General features: G+C 48.1%; 1 protein-coding gene across 2 annotated transcripts in view; it reads left to right on the forward strand.

Annotated features, from left to right (window-relative positions):
* Window positions 1-17,000, forward strand: part of KIF13B (kinesin family member 13B) — a 158,273-nt gene that overhangs the window by 100,160 nt on the left and 41,113 nt on the right. For both annotated transcript variants that reach the window (XM_077291730.1, XM_077291729.1), the window contains exons 26-32: window positions 956-985; window positions 6,014-6,113; window positions 6,410-6,536; window positions 10,933-10,988; window positions 11,095-11,219; window positions 13,117-13,293; window positions 13,424-13,516. In XM_077291730.1, coding sequence (XP_077147845.1) covers window positions 956-985; window positions 6,014-6,113; window positions 6,410-6,536; window positions 10,933-10,988; window positions 11,095-11,219; window positions 13,117-13,293; window positions 13,424-13,516 — 708 coding nt within the window. The remainder of the gene's footprint in view (window positions 1-955; window positions 986-6,013; window positions 6,114-6,409; window positions 6,537-10,932; window positions 10,989-11,094; window positions 11,220-13,116; window positions 13,294-13,423; window positions 13,517-17,000) is intronic.

Raw genomic sequence — 17,000 nt, forward strand, 5'->3', positions numbered from 1 at the left:
GTAGTCTCCCTGTTCATCTTGTCTTTTCATCATTTTTTGAGGGACGTCTAGTTCTAGGTAATGTCACACAAATTGTAAGGCTTGTTTTGTGTTTGTCAATAAGACATATGGGAGACTCCCCAAATGTATGGCGGAAGGTGCTGTGGTCAGATGAGACCAAAGTTGAACTTTTTCACCACCAAGGTAAAAGCTATGTCTGGCGCCAAACGAACACAGGTCATCACCCCAAGAACACCGTCCTCACAGTGAAACATGGTGGTGGCAGCTTCATGCTGTGGGTATGTTTTTTGTCAGCAGCGACAGGCAAAAGTGGTCCGAGCCGAGGGGAAGATGGATGGTGCGAAACACCGGGATAATCTTAAGCAAAACCTATTTCAGTCTGTCAGTAATTTGAGACTGGGACAGAGGTTCACCTTCCAACAAGACATACTGCTAAACCAACACTCGACTGGTTTAAGGGGAAACGTATAAATGTTGTGGAGTGGACTAGTCGAAGCCCAGACCTTAATCCAATGGACAATCTGTGGTCAGACGTGAAGATCGCTGTTCACCAGAGGAAACCTCTAATGTGAAGGAGCTGGAGCAGTTTTGCCTTGAGGGTTAGGCAAAAATCCCAATGGCAAAATGTTGAAAGCTGATCGAGACTTATCCAAAGTGACTTGCAGCTGTAATTGCTGCAGAAGGAGGCTCTACAAAGTACTGACTTTAGGGGGGTGAATAGTTTTGCACACTCAAGTTTTCAGTTATTTTTTTCTATTTGTTGTTTGCTTCAAAATAAAAAGAAATGTTCACAGTTGTAGGCATGTTCTTTACATGAACTGATGTAAACCCTCAAAAGCAACAGTGAAATTCCAGGTTGTGAGGTAGAAAAATGTGAAAAATGCCAACTGGGGGTGAATACTTTCACACGACACTATGTTTTTTTATCTCTCCACCTCTATATTTTGTCTTGCAGGATGGTGGAGAAGATATTGACAGCTACCAGGTAAATATTTCTCTATCTCCCCATATGCTTTAGTTCACCTTACACCAAACACTTAGGCGATTTCGGGACGCTTTACTCTAATATCTGTCCTTTGTTTTGAATCAGGTTGGTAAAACCAGGTTACAATGGCGACCAAATCATTGACTTGGTTGACTAGACCGCTGACCCGGTTGACTAGACCGCTGACCCGGTAGACTAGACCGCTGACCCGGTCGACTAGACCGCTGACCCGGTCGACTAGACCGCTGACCCGGTCGACTAGACCGCTGACCCGGTCGACTAGACCGCTGACCCGGTCGACTAGACCGCTGACCCGGTCGACTAGACCGCTGACCCGGGCGACTAGACCGCTGACCCGGGCGACTAGACCGCTGACCCGGGCGACTAGACCGCTGACCCGGGCGACTAGACCGCTGACCCGGGCGACTAGACCGCTGACCCGGTCGACTAGACCGCTGACCCGGGCGACTAGACCGCTGACCCGGGCGACTAGACCGCTGACCCGGGCGACTAGACCGCTGACCCGGGCGACTAGACCGCTGACCCGGGCGACTAGACCGCTGACCCGGGCGACTAGACCGCTGACCCGGGCGACTAGACCGCTGACCCGGGCGACTAGACCGCTGACCCGGGCGACTAGACCGCTGACCCGGGCGACTAGACCGCTGACCCGGGCGACTAGACCGCTGACCCGGGCGACTAGACCGCTGACCCGGGCGACTAGACCGCTGACCCGGGCGACTAGACCGCTGACCCGGGCGACTAGACCGCTGACCCGGGCGACTAGACCGCTGACCCGGGCGACTAGACCGCTGACCCGGGCGACTAGACCGCTGACCCGGGCGACTAGACCGCTGACCCGGGCGACTAGACCGCTGACCCGGGCGACTAGACCGCTGACCCGGGCGACTAGACCGCTGACCCGGGCGACTAGACCGCTGACCCGGGCGACTAGACCGCTGACCCGGGCGACTAGACCGCTGACCCGGGCGACTAGACCGCTGACCCGGGCGACTAGACCGCTGACCCGGGCGACTAGACCGCTGACCCGGGCGACTAGACCGCTGACCCGGGCGACTAGACCGCTGACCCGGGCGACTAGACCGCTGACCCGGGCGACTAGACCGCTGACCCGGGCGACTAGACCGCTGACCCGGGCGACTAGACCGCTGACCCGGGCGACTAGACCGCTGACCCGGGCGACTAGACCGCTGACCCGGGCGACTAGACCGCTGACCCGGGCGACTAGACCGCTGACCCGGGCGACCAGACCGCTGACCCGGGCAACCTGTTTTGGGGTTTGATCTGTAAAGGTGACTGCTCCCAGCTACGTTTGAGTTCAGTCTTTGTCTGCAAACTCGGTCAGAGTCGTCTCCTGCCCGGCACGCGGAGCACATGGCGGCCATCCTATAGTTACAGCGGTACGTACTCCGCTTTTATCGGATGACAGGCAGCCCAAGCACAAATGAAGGCGGATATTAGTAAGTGTCCACTACGTTTTCATAAATAACAGTACTCTGTGTGCAGAATTATTAGGCAAGTTGTATTTTAGAGGATTATTTTTATTAATGATCAACAACCATGTTCTCAATCAACCCAAAAGACTCATAAATATCAAAGCTTAATATTTTTGGAAGTTGGAGTGGGTTTTTTTAGATTTGCCTATCTTAGGAGGATATCTGCTTGTGCAGGTAACTATTACTGTGTAGAATTATTAGGCAACTTAATAAAAACCGAATATATTCCCATCTCACTTGTGTATTTTCACCAGGTAAACCAATATAACTGCACAAAATTTAGAAATAAACATTTCTGACATGCAAAAATAAAACCCCCAAAAATGAGTGACCAATATAGCCCCCTTTCTTTATGATGACACTCGGCAGCCTCCATCCATAGATTCTGTCAGTTGCTTGATCTGTTTACGACCAACATCACGTGCAGCAGCCACCACAGCCTCCAGACACTGTTCCGAGAGGTGGACTGTTTTCCCTCCCTGTAGATCTCACATTTTATGAGGGACCACAGGTTCTCTATGGGGTTCAGATCAGGTGAACAAAGGGGGCCATGTCATTATTTTTTCTTCTTTGAGACCTTTCCCGGCCAGCCACGCTGTGGAGTAGTTGGAGGCATGTGATGGAGCATTGTCCTGCATGAAAATCATGTTTTTCCTGAACGATACCGACTTCTTCCTGTACCACTGCTTGAAGAAGTTGTCTTCCAGAAACTGGCAGTAGGTCTGGGAGTTGAGCTTCACTCCATCCTCAACCCGAAAAGGTCCCACAAGTTCATCTTTGATGATCCCAGCCCATACCAGTCCCCCACCTCCACCTTGCTGGCTCTGAGTCGGAGTGGAGCTCTCTGCCCTTTACTGATCCAGCCTCTGGTCCATCCATCTGGCCCATCAAGAGTCACTCTCATTTCATCAGTCCAGAAAACCTTAGAAAAGTCAGTCTTAAGATAAAACATCAAGACTGGGCCAAGAAATATCTTATGTTTCTTGTTCACAGGTGGTCGTTTTCAGCCTTCCTTACCTTGGCCATGTCCCTGAGTATCGCACGCCTTGTGCTTTTTGTTACTCCAGTAACGTTGCAGCTCTGAAATATGGCAAAACTGGTGGCAAGTGGCATCTTCACGCTTGATTTTCCTCAATTCATGGGCAGTTATTTTGCGCCTTTTTTTGGCCAACACGCTTTTTGCGACCCTGTTGGGTATTTGCCATGAAACGCTTGATTGTTCAGTGATCACGCTTCAAAAGTTTGGCTATTTCAACACTGCTGCATCCCTCTGCAAGACATCTTTGGACTTTTCAGAGCCCGTCACATCTCTCTTCTGACCCATTTTGCCAAAGGAAAGGAAGTTGCCTAATAATGAAGCACACCTTATATAGGGTTCTGATGTAATTAGACAACACCCCTCCTCATTACAGAGATGCACATCACCTGATTTACTTAATTGGTAGTTGGCTCTCAAGCCTGAACAGCTTGGAGTAGGACGACATGTATAAAAAGGATCATGTGATCAAAATACACCTTGCCGAATAATTCTGCACGCAGTGTACTACATTAAAGGGGACAGGAACAAATGTACTGCGCTTCGGCATAAGTTTCCGCTATCCTGCCTCACCCACCTCATCCCGTCATTATGAGAAGACGCCATTACATGAGCGACTTTGCAGTAACCTTGTCGGGCTTGGTTCTGTGCCACCAGGCTCCTCGGCCCGGCAGCACCCCCGGTTTACGACCATCTCTTCTCTCCGCACATTTCAGGACAGTCATAATCCAGTATTTTATGGCTCGTCTCATTCACTCCGCTCCTGACGCTCTCTCCCCCGTGTGATTCCTCGGCCTTCAAGGCCTTCCACATTACAGGTCATTAATGCTGCTTCACGTTTTTATCGACCCTGTCAGTGTTTGATCTGGGATTTATTTACTGCCACCCAATTACTAAAGCTGGAAATGTTCCTCCAAGGGTCCTTTAAAATGCAAGGAGCGCGGGCCACCCAGGGGGCTTCATGCCCTGACCTAATGCTGCCAGTCACCGTGCTAGAAGTAAAAGGTGTATGTCTCTGTACACTTCAGTGCACATTATAAGCATTAAAGCCGCAATGCTCCTCTGGGTAATATGCTAATTATGCTATTATCCTAAGTCATGTGACAAGGCTCGTTAAAGGGTCGACATTGACTTGTAGGATTGCTACCTTCCAATAGGTGGCACTAGAGTTCTAGCTCTCTTCCTCGCTGAAGAGACAATTTGCATAATTAGCATATTACCCAGAGGAGCATTGCGGCTATAAGTCTCCTCATCTAGGCATGCTTAGCATGTCGATCTCCGCAAGGAGAAATTATACTTCTTGGATAAGCTTCTGAATGAAATGCCAGAACTGCAGTGAAGACTGACACACGAGGAGGATATTGAGAGGGCACAAGTAAAAGCCAGGTCTTCTTAAATTATGAAAAATCCCCTGTTGACTCCTTATCTCCCGGAGGACAAAAGGCTGAAACCATCTGACCATTGTGTCCCCCGACATGAGTTTCAGTGCATTATTTCAGTTTCTGTAGAATATCTGCACACTCATCTCCCCGTATTTAAACAAAACTAGACTCTAAAAACAGGACGTGATAAAGCAAAATAGATATTGTGCTACGGTGTGACTCGCGGACATTCCTGTGCGTGGAGGAGGCAGACGCCGGACCAGAGCAACGGACCATTCCAGATACACCAACTACTCTAGAAAGCCATGGGGTGACCTAACGGGATCAGCAGGATTGTGGAAGGGATAGGGTTACAATCGCTTGGGGCTCACAACTTGTTCAGACCCCAGGCCAATTCCTTACAATCTCAGATCCCAGATAAGTGTCCCTAAGCTCGTTCAGACCCCAGACCAGTCCCCTAAACTTATTCTGACCCCAGACCAGGAAACTGGATTCTGACCCCAGACCAGGAAACTGGATTCTGACCCCAGACCAGGAAACTGGATTCTGACCCCAGACCAGGAAACTGGATTCTGACCCCAGGCCTGGAAACTGGATTCCCCGACCCCAGGCCTGGAAACTGGATTCCCCGACCCCAGGCCTGTAAACTGGATTCCCCGACACCAGGCCTGGAAACTGACTACAGAGCTGCCATCACGGCTGAACGTCTCCAGTTCTGCTTTGATCTCGACTCTGCAAGGCCGGACTATTGGTGCCTCACTACAGATGGCATCTCCTATGAGTCTGATGGTCAGGGAGCCATATTGTTATAGGTAGAGCGGATTCAGTCTATCCAGTGGGGGCCACGCATGGCCGTGATTCAGCAGGTTATTATGTAGACCAGTGTTCCCCAACTCCGGTCCTCAAGAGCCACCAACAGGTCATGTTTTCAGGATTTCCTTAGTATTGCACAGGTGACAATTGCATCACCTGTGCAATACTAAGGAAATCCTGAAAACATGACCTGTTGGTGGCTCTTGAGGACCGGAGTTGGGGAACACTGATGTAGACTATTGCTGTGAGGGACCTGATGTGTTTGGTTCTTTTCTTCCAGGACCGGGACTTGGACAGACTGAAGAGGAAATGGTTGAACGCTCTGACCAAGCGTCAGGAGTACTTGGATCAGCAGCTGCAGAAGCTCGTCAGCAGGCAAGGTGCGGACGTGACATCCTGTAATAGTGGACTGGTGATGGCGGGCCAGATTTATAGATACACTTTCATAAATGGGTGATTCCCGGTGGTCATTTCCACCATTAGGGCTGCTAGCAAGAGGCATCTAAAGTCCTGGAGCATATACAGAGCGATCCCTTTAATCCAGCATCCATGCAGTATTATTGGCATGTGTGATCGCCCGCTGGTACGCCATGATGCCAGTGGCACCCCCACATTTACTCCATGGCTCCATCGTGTAATTTGGTAGTGTCTTGTGATAATTTCCTGTTCTCCATAGATAAGACCGAAGATGATTCAGAACGTGAAGCGCAGCTCCTGGAGATGAGGCTGACTCTGACTGAGGAGAGGAACTCCGTCCTGGTGCCTTCTGCGGGCAGCGGTATTCCTGGGGCACCGGCTAATTGGTGAGAACAGTGACCCAGCGCTAAATATGTACACCCCTCATTGATCACCTCCAACATAGCTGTCCTTACATCCTTCGTATAGGGAGGGAGGAGTACGATAGAATCAATGCTTAATGGAGCCTGATACACTTAATACTTACAGGGACACTCCAGGAAAGCGTGATCCGGTGCAGCGCCTGGTGCAGATCTTACACAAACTATAGTCATGGGCTGTGTCCAGTTTGATCTGCAGAAGCCATTTACCAGTCCAGCTCAGGGGTATACACAATATAAGTATGTGCCCCCTCCACATATTGCCTCCTGAAGCTTCTCTGACCTCCCATCCTACACCTATGTACATTAATACGGAGTCACCCCTCCTGCTCTTCTGGGAAGGATTTCTACAAAATGTTCAAAATTTTTGCACCTTCATCCAGAAGAGCTTTTATGGGGTCAGACCCTGATGTTGGGGAAGGCCAGTCTCACAATTATATGTGCTGGATGAGGTTGGGGGTCCTGGCTCTGTGTTCTTTCCCCTCCATGTCTGTATGGACCTTGTGCACTGGGCACAGTCATGGTGGACAGATAAGGGTCTTCCCCAAACTGTTCCCACAAAGCTGAAGCAACAATTGTCAACAATGTCTTGTACTGAAGATTAAGATTTCCTAACACTGAAGTGAAGGGCCCAATGCCGACCCCTGATAACAAGCCCATAGTATTATCCTCCTCCATCATCTGTACAGCGTGCACAATGGGGGTAACGTCCTCCTGGAATCACCAAACCCAGACTCCTCCATCAGACGCAGATGGAGAAGTGTGACCTATCACTGCACAGAACACGTCTCCTCTAGAGTCCAGTGGTGGCGGCTTTACACCACTCCATCTGACACTCAGCATTGTGCTTGGTGATGTACGGCTGCATGCAATTGCTCGGCCATGAAATCCCATTTCTTGAACTTCCTTTGGTACAGTTTTTCCAATTGTCTGGTTATCGTCTCCATCGTCTGGTCTTTTGTGTTGACAATTCATTTTTATATTGACGCTGACCTGGCTTCATAAATCCCCAATGATCGCTGGAGGGAAGGATGCAGCAGCCGTACAATTTCCCTGCAGCGGCCGCTACAGGTGAAATGTAGTATAACATGCTGGTCAGTCATATGGTCGTCCATTTAAAATATGATGGGGCTCAGTCCTCCAGCTTCATCTCTCCATTCTGGCACAGACATAAGGGTCCTCAGCAGGGGGTCTTCGTTGTAGGGTTACTGGATTGGTTGAGAACGTGAGGACTCCATGGTGAGGGCTCAGTCCTCCAGCTCCATCCCTCCATTCTGGCACAGGGGCTCTTTGTTGTAGGGTTGCTGGATTGGTTGGGAATGGGAGGACCCCATGGTCAGGGCTCAGTCCTCCATTCTGGCACGGGGGTCTTCGTTGTAGGGTTGCTGGATTGGTTGGGAACGGGAGGACCCCATGGTCAGGGCTCGGTCCTCCATTCTGGCACAGGGGGTCTTCGTTGTATGGTTGCTGGATTGGTTGAGATCGGGAGGACCCCATGGTCAGGGCTCGGTCCTCCAGCTTCATCCCTCCATTCTGGCACAGGGGGTCTTCGTTGTATGGTTGCTGGATTGGTTGAGATCGGGAGGACCCCATGGTCAGGGCTCAGTTCTCCAGCTCCATCCCTCCATTCTGACACAGGGGGTCTTCGTTGTATGGTTACTGGATTGGTTGAGATCGGGAGGACCCCATGGTCAGGGCTCAGTTCTCCAGCTTCATCCCTCCATTCTGGCACAGGGGGTCTTCGTTGTATGGTTGCTGGATTAGTTGAGATCGGGAGGACCCCATGGTCAGGGCTCAGTTCTCCAGCTTCATCCCTCCTTTCTGGCACAGGGGGTCTTCGTTGTATGGTTGTTGGATGGGTTGAGATCGGGAGGACCCCATGGTCAGGGCTCAGTCCTCCAGCTCCATCCCTCCATTCTGGCACAGGGGGTCTTCGTTGTATGGTTGTTGGATGGGTTGAGATCGGGAGGACCCCATGGTCAGGGCTCAGTTCTCCAGCTTCATCCCTCCATTCTGGCACAGGGGGTCTTCTTTGTAGGGTTGCTGGATTGGCTGGGAATGGGAGGACCCCATGGTCAAGGCTCAGTTCTCCAGCTCCATCCCTCCATTCTGGCACAGGGGGTCTTCGTTGTATGGTTGTTGGATGGGTTGAGATCGGGAGGACCCCATGGTCAGGGCTCAGTCCTCCAGCTCCATCCCTCCATTCTGGCACAGGGGGTCGTCTTTGTAGGGTTGCTGGATTGGTTGGGAACGGGAGGACCCCATGGTCAGGGCTCAGTTCTCCAGCTTCATCCCTCCATTCTGGCACAGGGGGTCGTCTTTGTAGGGTTGCTGGATTGGTTGGGAACGGGAGGACCCTATGGTCAGGGCTCAGTCCTCCAGCTCCATCCCTCCATTCTGGCACAGGGGGTCTTCGTTGTATGGTTGTTGGATGGGTTGAGATCAGGAGGACCCCATGGTCAGGGCTCAGTCCTCCAACTTCATCCCTCCATTCTGACACAGGGGGTCTTCGTTGTAGGGTTGCTGGATTGGTTGAAATCGGGAGGACCCTATGGTCAGGGCTCAGTTCTCCAGCTTCATCCCTCCATTCTGGCACAGGGGGTCTTCGTTGTATGGTTGTTGGATGTGTTGAGATCGGGAGGACCCCATGGTCAGGGCTCAGTCCTCCAGCTCCATCCCTCCATAATGGCACAGGGGGTCTTCGTTGTATGGTTGTTGGATGGGTTGAGATCAGGAGGACCCTATGGTCAGGGCTCAGTTCTCCAGCTTCATCCCTCCATTCTGGCACAGGGGGTCTTCGTTGTATGGTTGTTGGATGTGTTGAGATCGGGAGGACCCCATGGTCAGGGCTCAGTCCTCCAGCTCCATCCCTCCATAATGGCACAGGGGGTCTTCGTTGTATGGTTGTTGGATGGGTTGAGATCAGGAGGACCCCATGGTCAGGGCTCAGTTCTCCAGCTTCATCCCTCCATTCTGGCACAGGGGGTCTTCGTTGTATGGTTGTTGGATGTGTTGAAATCGGGAGGACCCCATGGTCAGGGCTCAGTCCTCCAACTTCATCCCTCCATTCTGGCACAGGGGGTCTTCGTTGTATGGTTGTTGGATGTGTTGAGATCGGGAGGACCCCATGGGTCAGGGCTCAGCGTTTTCCGTCTGCCCCCAGGTTACTGATCTCGCCGTCCTGCAATATTTTGCTCTTGCTGAAAATCCCTCCGACCTTGTGATTGGTATAAATCACCATTAAGTATCCGTGCACTTATCGCACTCCTGGGTTAATTATCGCGCTCGCGCCTCACTTTAGAAGGAAGCGGTGATAAAGCGGCGTTGTCTGGCCGCGGCGTCTCTCCCGTATTAAACGCCTGCTTCCTTTCAGTCGGCCCTCTGTAATTTTCCAGGCATTAAGAGACAGCAAATTAAAACCCACACGGAAACCTCGTCATTAATTATACGTGAAAGGACAGAGGAGGTGAGTAATGTTACGCACAATTTAGTGGCAATAAACCCGTCCATCGCTGACATCCCGAATCAATTAGCGGGACGTAATAATTACAAGGGGAAAAGATGTCGAAACAGCACTCGAGTCTCCTCGCTCGGCGGTCCGCAGGGCTCACGTCGGGGAGCGTCACCAGTCCGGGAGACAACCAATATGGACAGAATTGCTGTTTTAATCCCAATTCCCAGTTTAACCTCCCATGTTACTGCATTTCCAGGCAATCATGTCATTCTGGACTCTGGAAAAGCAGGGTAGCACCCATTATAGACACTACTATAGCTGTATAAAAGTGGTCACCCAGTTTTTCCAGACTCCTTAATATCTTTCCTGTTCTTATATCACTTTCCTTTCTTTACAGACTGGCTTTTCAGGAGTCTTGGAAAGCTGAGTGGCACCTAAGATGCTGGCTAGGACAGCTACTCCGGTTTGTCATCCAGCTTTCCCAGTTTTCTCAGTTATGGTGTTTTACATCCCCTGCTCCTATGTCTCTGACTTATTGGGCAGACTTACCGTTCAGTTCTCTTGGAAAGCTGAGTGGCACACAACATGGTTAATTGTTCATCTTCATAGCTTTTAAAGGGCTCCATAAGGGCTAATGTTGCTAGACAGAATTGTAGCAAAAGTAGGGCCGGCACCCAACTTTACCGGACTTGGCAATAGCAAAGCGTGCTCAGTTTTACAGTGATACATCCCTTGGTGCCACATCACTACTTATCATTCAGGACTCTTGGAAAGCTGGGTGGCTGGCTATGACAGTTGCCTACCAGCCTCGACTTCAGGAGGACACAGCTTGCGTAGTCATACATTGCTTTAGTTTCAGGGGTAGTTATGGAGTCATCCATTTACGACTTGTGTTTTTCTTTCTTTCAGGACTCCAGTGTCGGGAATGGAAACTCATATACCTGTTATTTTCCTGGATCTCAATGGTGCGTGAGTGCAGGGCTCGTTCTGCTGGGAGCAGCTTGTCTGGTAACCAGTGCTATCACACTGAACCCACCTGGTGTATTTGCTTTACCCCTGGATTTCTTGCAGCGGACGATTTCAGCTCCCAGGACAATTTGGATGAGCCAGAGGCAGCCGGGTGGGACGCAACACTGACGGCTGAAGAGGAGGACGAGTTCTTTGACCTACAGATTGTCAAACATCACGAGGCTGAGGTATGTACTACTCATTAATTGTCTCTACATCTGTCAGCAAAATCTATGTACAGATCCTGAGTTACCTCCTGTATTATTCTCCAGAGCTGCACTCACTATTCTGCTGGTGCAGTCACTGTGCACATACATTACATTACTGATCCTGAGTTACATCCTGTATTATACTCCAGAGCTGCACTCACTATTCTGCTGGTGCAGTCACTGTGTACATACATTACATTACTGATCCGGAGTTACATCCTGTATTATACCCCAGAGCTGCACTCACTATTCTGCTGGTGCAGTCACTGTGTACATACATTACATTACTGATCCGGAGTTACATCCTGTATTATACCCCAGAGCTGCACTCACTATTCTGCTGGTGCAGTCACTGTGTACATACATTACATTACTGATCCTGAGTTACATCCTGTATTATACCCCAGAGCTGCACTCCCTATTCTGCTGGTGCAGTCACTGTGTACATACATTACATTACTGATCCTGAGTTACCTCCTGTATTTTACTGCAGAGCTGAACTCACTATTCTGCTGGTGCAGTCACTGTGTACATACATTACATTACTGATCCTGAGTTACCTCCTGTATTATTCTCCAGAGCTGCACTCACTATTCTGCTGGTGCAGTCACTGTGTACATACATTACATTACTGATCCTGAGTTACATCCTGTATTATACTCCAGAGCTGCACTCACTATTCTGCTGGTGCAGTCACTGTGTACATACATTACATTACTGATCCTGAGTTACCTCCTGTATTTTACTGCAGAGCTGAACTCACTATTCTGCTGGTGCAGTCACTGTGTACATACATTACATTACTGATCCTGAGTTACCTCCTGTATTATTCTCCAGAGCTGCACTCACTATTCTGCTGGTGCAGTCACTGTGTACATACATTACATTACTGATCCCGAGTTACCTCCTGTATTATACTCCAGAGCTGCGCTCACTATTCTGCTGGTGCAGTCACTGTGTACATACATTACATTACTGATCCTGAGTTACCTCCTGTATTATACTCCAGAGCTGCTCTCACTATTCTGCTGGTGCAGTCACTGTGTACATACATTACATTACTGATCCTGAGTTACATCCTGTATTATACCCCAGAGCTGCACTCACTATTCTGCTGGTGTAGTCACTGTGTACATACATTACATTACTGATCCTGAGTTACATCCTGTATTCTACCCCAGAGCAGCGCTCACTATTCTGCTGGTGCAGTCACTGTGTACATACATTACATTACTGATCCTGAGTTACCTCCTGTATTATACCCCAGAGCTGCACTCACTATTCTGCTGGTGCAGTCACTGTGTACATACATTACATTACTGATCCTGAGTTACATCCTGTATTATACTCCAGAGCTGCACTCACTATTCTGCTGGTGCAGTCACTGTGTACATACATTACTGATCCTGAGTTACATCCTGTATTATACTCCAGAGCTGCACTCACTATTCTGCTGGTGCAGTCACTGTGTACATACATTACATTACTGATCCTGAGTTACATCCTGTATTATACCCCAGAGCTGCACTCACTATTCTGCTGGTGCAGTCACTGTGTACATACATTACATTACTGATCCTGAGTTACATCCTGTATTTATACTCCAGAGCTGCACTCACTATTCTGCTGGTGCAGTCACTGTGTACATACATTACATTACTGATCCGGAGTTACATCCTGTATTATACTCCAGAGCTGCGCTCACTATTCTGCTGGTGCAGTCACTGTGTACATACATTACATTACTGATCCTGAGTTACATCCTGTATTTTACTTCAGAGCTGCACTCACTATTCTGCTGGAGGAGAATCTGATTGGGTATATATAAATGGCTTTTCCCACCTGTACAACCCCTTTAAGAAATGCTTGGTTACAGGTGAAGGCTGAAGCCTCGTGGGACTGCACGGTGCACAACAGCCCCCATCTCAGTAAAGGATCATCAGCGGATGAGCGGGTTTTCCTTATCGTCAGAGTAACGGTTCAGCTCAGTCATCCTGCCGAGATGCAGCTGGTTCTGCGCAAGCGCATCTGTGTTAACGTCTACAGCCGCCAGGTGACTGCGCGCACTACTTGTTATGAGCTCCCATATTGAGGGTCTCCTCACAATGTGATGAACACCCAGATCTGTTTTTTTTTTTTTTTTTTTTACTTTCTTTAGACATTTCTTTTTTTTTTCTGTCTAGGGATTTGCTCAAAATTTTCTAAGGAGAATGTCATCAAGAAGTAATATTACAAGTTGCGGCGTCACTGTCGAGATCGTCTCCAATATTCCGGAGGTAACAATTCCAATAAGTCTAAATAATAAACCTTCTATACACGGAGAAGGCAAATTAATTTTATGCAGAACTATAAAAGAAAAAGTAAAATTAGGATAAATCTGATAAATAATGTACAGTGGGCACTGTATAGTGAAGAGGTAGTATCTGTACCAAGATTTACAGTGAGAAACAAGCAGGCAGTACTATCTGTGCCTACATAATTTCAAGTGAAATACAGAGAAGTAGAATTATCTGTGCTTACAAACTTTATAGGGATATATTAAGGCAGTACTGTCTGTGCCTCATCATTATCAAGGGGGCAGTAGTATCTGTACTTACATCTTTTACAGTGAGAAACCAAAGAGGCAGTACTATCTGTACCAATATAATTTACATTTGGAATCAGAGGCAGTGCTAAATGTACCTATATCATTTACAGGGAAGGCAGTAATATCTCAACCTATATCATTTACAGTGAGGAACAAGGAGGCAGTGCTAACCGAACCTACATCATTTACAGTCAGAAACAAGGAGGCAGTACTATCTGTACCTACATCATTTAAGTGAAAAACGGGGAAGCAGTATTATTTGAGCTTAAATACTTTATAGGGATATAAACTGCTCAAAAAGATAAAGGGAACACTAAAATCCCACATCCTAGATATCACTGAATGAAATATTCCAGTTGCAAATCTTTATTCATTACATAGTGGAATGTGCTGAGAACAATAAAATATAACAATGATCAATGTAAATCAAAATTAATATCCCATGGATTTCTGGAGTTGGAATGATGCTCAAAATCAATGTGGAAAATCCAATTACAGGCTGATCCAACTTCAGTGGAAATGCCTCATGACAGGAAATGATGCTCAGTAGTGTGTGTGGCCTCCACGTGCCTGTATGACCTCCCTACAACGCCTGGGCATGCTCCTGATGAGGATGCGGATGGTCTCCTGAGGGATCTCCTCCCAGACCTAGACTAAAGCATCACTCAACTCCTGGACAGTCTGTGGTGCAACGTGATGTTGGTGGATGGAGTGAGACATGATGTCCCAGATGTGCTCAATCGGATTCAGGTCTGGGGAACGGGCGGGCCAGTCCATAGCTTCAATCCTTCATCTTGCAGGAACTGCTGACACTCCAGCCACATGAGGTCTGGCATTGTCCTGCAATAGGAGGAACCCAGGGCCAACCGCACCAGCATATGGTCTCACAAGGGGATGAGGATCTCATCTCGGTACATAATGGCAGTCAGGGTACCTCTGGCGAGCACATAGCGGCCTGTGCGGCCCTCCAAAGAAGTGCCACCCAACACCATTACTGACCCACTGCCAAACCGGTCATGCTGAAGAATGTTCCCCGCAGCCTCTCCAGACTCTGTCACGTCTGTCACATGTGCTCAGTGTGATCCTGCTTTCATCTGTGAAGAGCATGGAGCGCCAGTGTCGAATCTGCCAATCGCCCTCCACGGTGTTGTGCTGTAAGCACAACACCCACTTGTGGACGTCGGACCCTCATACCACCCACATGGAGTCTGTTTCTGCCAGTTTGAGCAGACACTTGGTTGTTAGTGGCCTGCATTTGATTTCTGGCAGTGCTCCTCCTGTTCCTCCTTGCAGAAAAGAGGAAGTAGCGGTCCTGCTGCTGGGTTGTTGCCCTCCTACGGCCCCCTCCACGTCTCCTGGTGTACTGGCCTGCCTCCTGGTATCTGCTCCATGCTCTGGACGCTTTGCTGACACACACAGCTACCCTTCTTGCCACAGCTCGCATTGATGTGCCATCCCGGATGAGCTGTACTACCTGAGCCATTTCTGTGGGTTGTAGACACCGCCTTATGCTACTGTACCTCTATTGGTGAGAGCAATGACAAAATGCAAACGTGACCAAAACAGCCCAAAAGGATGAGAACAGAGAAATGGTCTGTGGTCACCCACTGGAGAACCACTCCTTTATAGGTGCTGTCTTGTTAATTGCCTATCCTTTCTACCTGTTGTCTGTTCCATTTGCACAACAGCAGGAGAAATTGGTTGACAATCAGTTTAGCTTTATGACTGGACAGGTTGATTTCACAGAAGTGCTAGTGATTTGGACTTACATTGTGTTGTTTAAGTGTTCCCTTTATTTTTTTTAGAAGTTTATATTTTATCTATGTTTAGGATCTAAAATGTTACAGGGGCCCATGAAAATAACCAATATGCTGGTGGGGACTCGGGTCCAAATTTTGCACCTGGGTCCATAGGACTCCAGTTACTCCATTATAAAGTGCGTACATGTAGACAATATAAAAAAAAAACATATGTGCCTCCAAGATGACCACTTACACTACCCAACCGAGAGCTACTATCAGGTGTAGAAAAAAGTGTATTAAGGCAGTACTATCTGTGCCTCATCATTAACAAGTTGGTAGTAGTATCTGTACCTTTGTCATTTCCAGAGAGAAACAAATAGGCCATGCTATCTGTACCTACATAATTTACAGTCAGAAACAAGGAGGCAATACTTTCTGTACCTACATAATTTACAATGAGAAGGAGGCAGTAGTAACCGTACCTACATCATTTCAAGGGGCAAACAGAGAAGCCGTTTTACTTGTACGTAGATAGTTTATAGACATCTACAGTATTAAGGCATTATTGTCTGTTAGCACATCATGTTTAGAGAATAATAGGAATTGGCACTATCTGTGCCTACATCATTTATAGGAAATTAAGAAAGCCGTACTCCCTGCTTTATTTATATTTGACTGGGAAGCAGTGTTGTGTCTACATAATATAAAGAGAGATATAAAGGCTCTACCATCTGTAGCCAAGTTATTTACAGAGTAAGGCAGGCAGTACTGTCTGTGCCTAGATCATTTACAGTGATAGGAAATGAGACCGTTTTATTTATACCTGCATCTTTTTGACAGGACAGGGACCTCTTTATACTCAGGCCAGGAAATAATATCTTTACCTACATCATTGTAGTGAGTGACATTGTAGCAGCAAAGTCTGTGTTGAATCACAGTTAAAGACAAGGATGTAGTACTATCTGTTCCTACGTTATTCTCAGGGAGAAATTAAGCTTTATTTATTCCTACATCATGTACAGGCAGAGACGAGAATTCACTGCAGTCTGTGTGTATATCATTTATGGGTAAAGACCAGGAGGCAGTACTATCTGTTCCTACGTTATTCTCAGAGAGAGATGAGGTTACGGCATTATTTATACCTACGTCATGTAAAGGGAGAGACCAGAAGTCAGTGCTTTCTGTGCTTACATCATTTACAGGTAAAGACAAGGAGGCGGTATTATCTGTTCCTACATTATTCTCAGGGAGAAATGAGATGACAATGTTATCTATACTTACATCATGTACAGGGAGAGACTAGAAGACAGTGCTGTCTGTGCTTACATCATTTACAGGTAAAGACAAGGAAGCAGTACTCTCTGTTCCTACATTATTCTCAGGGAGAGATGAGGTTACAGCATTATTATTATTATTATTATTACCTACGTC

Source organism: Ranitomeya variabilis, chromosome 2 (genome assembly GCF_051348905.1).
Source record: "Ranitomeya variabilis isolate aRanVar5 chromosome 2, aRanVar5.hap1, whole genome shotgun sequence".
In the NCBI taxonomy this organism is placed as follows: domain Eukaryota; kingdom Metazoa; phylum Chordata; class Amphibia; order Anura; family Dendrobatidae; genus Ranitomeya; species Ranitomeya variabilis.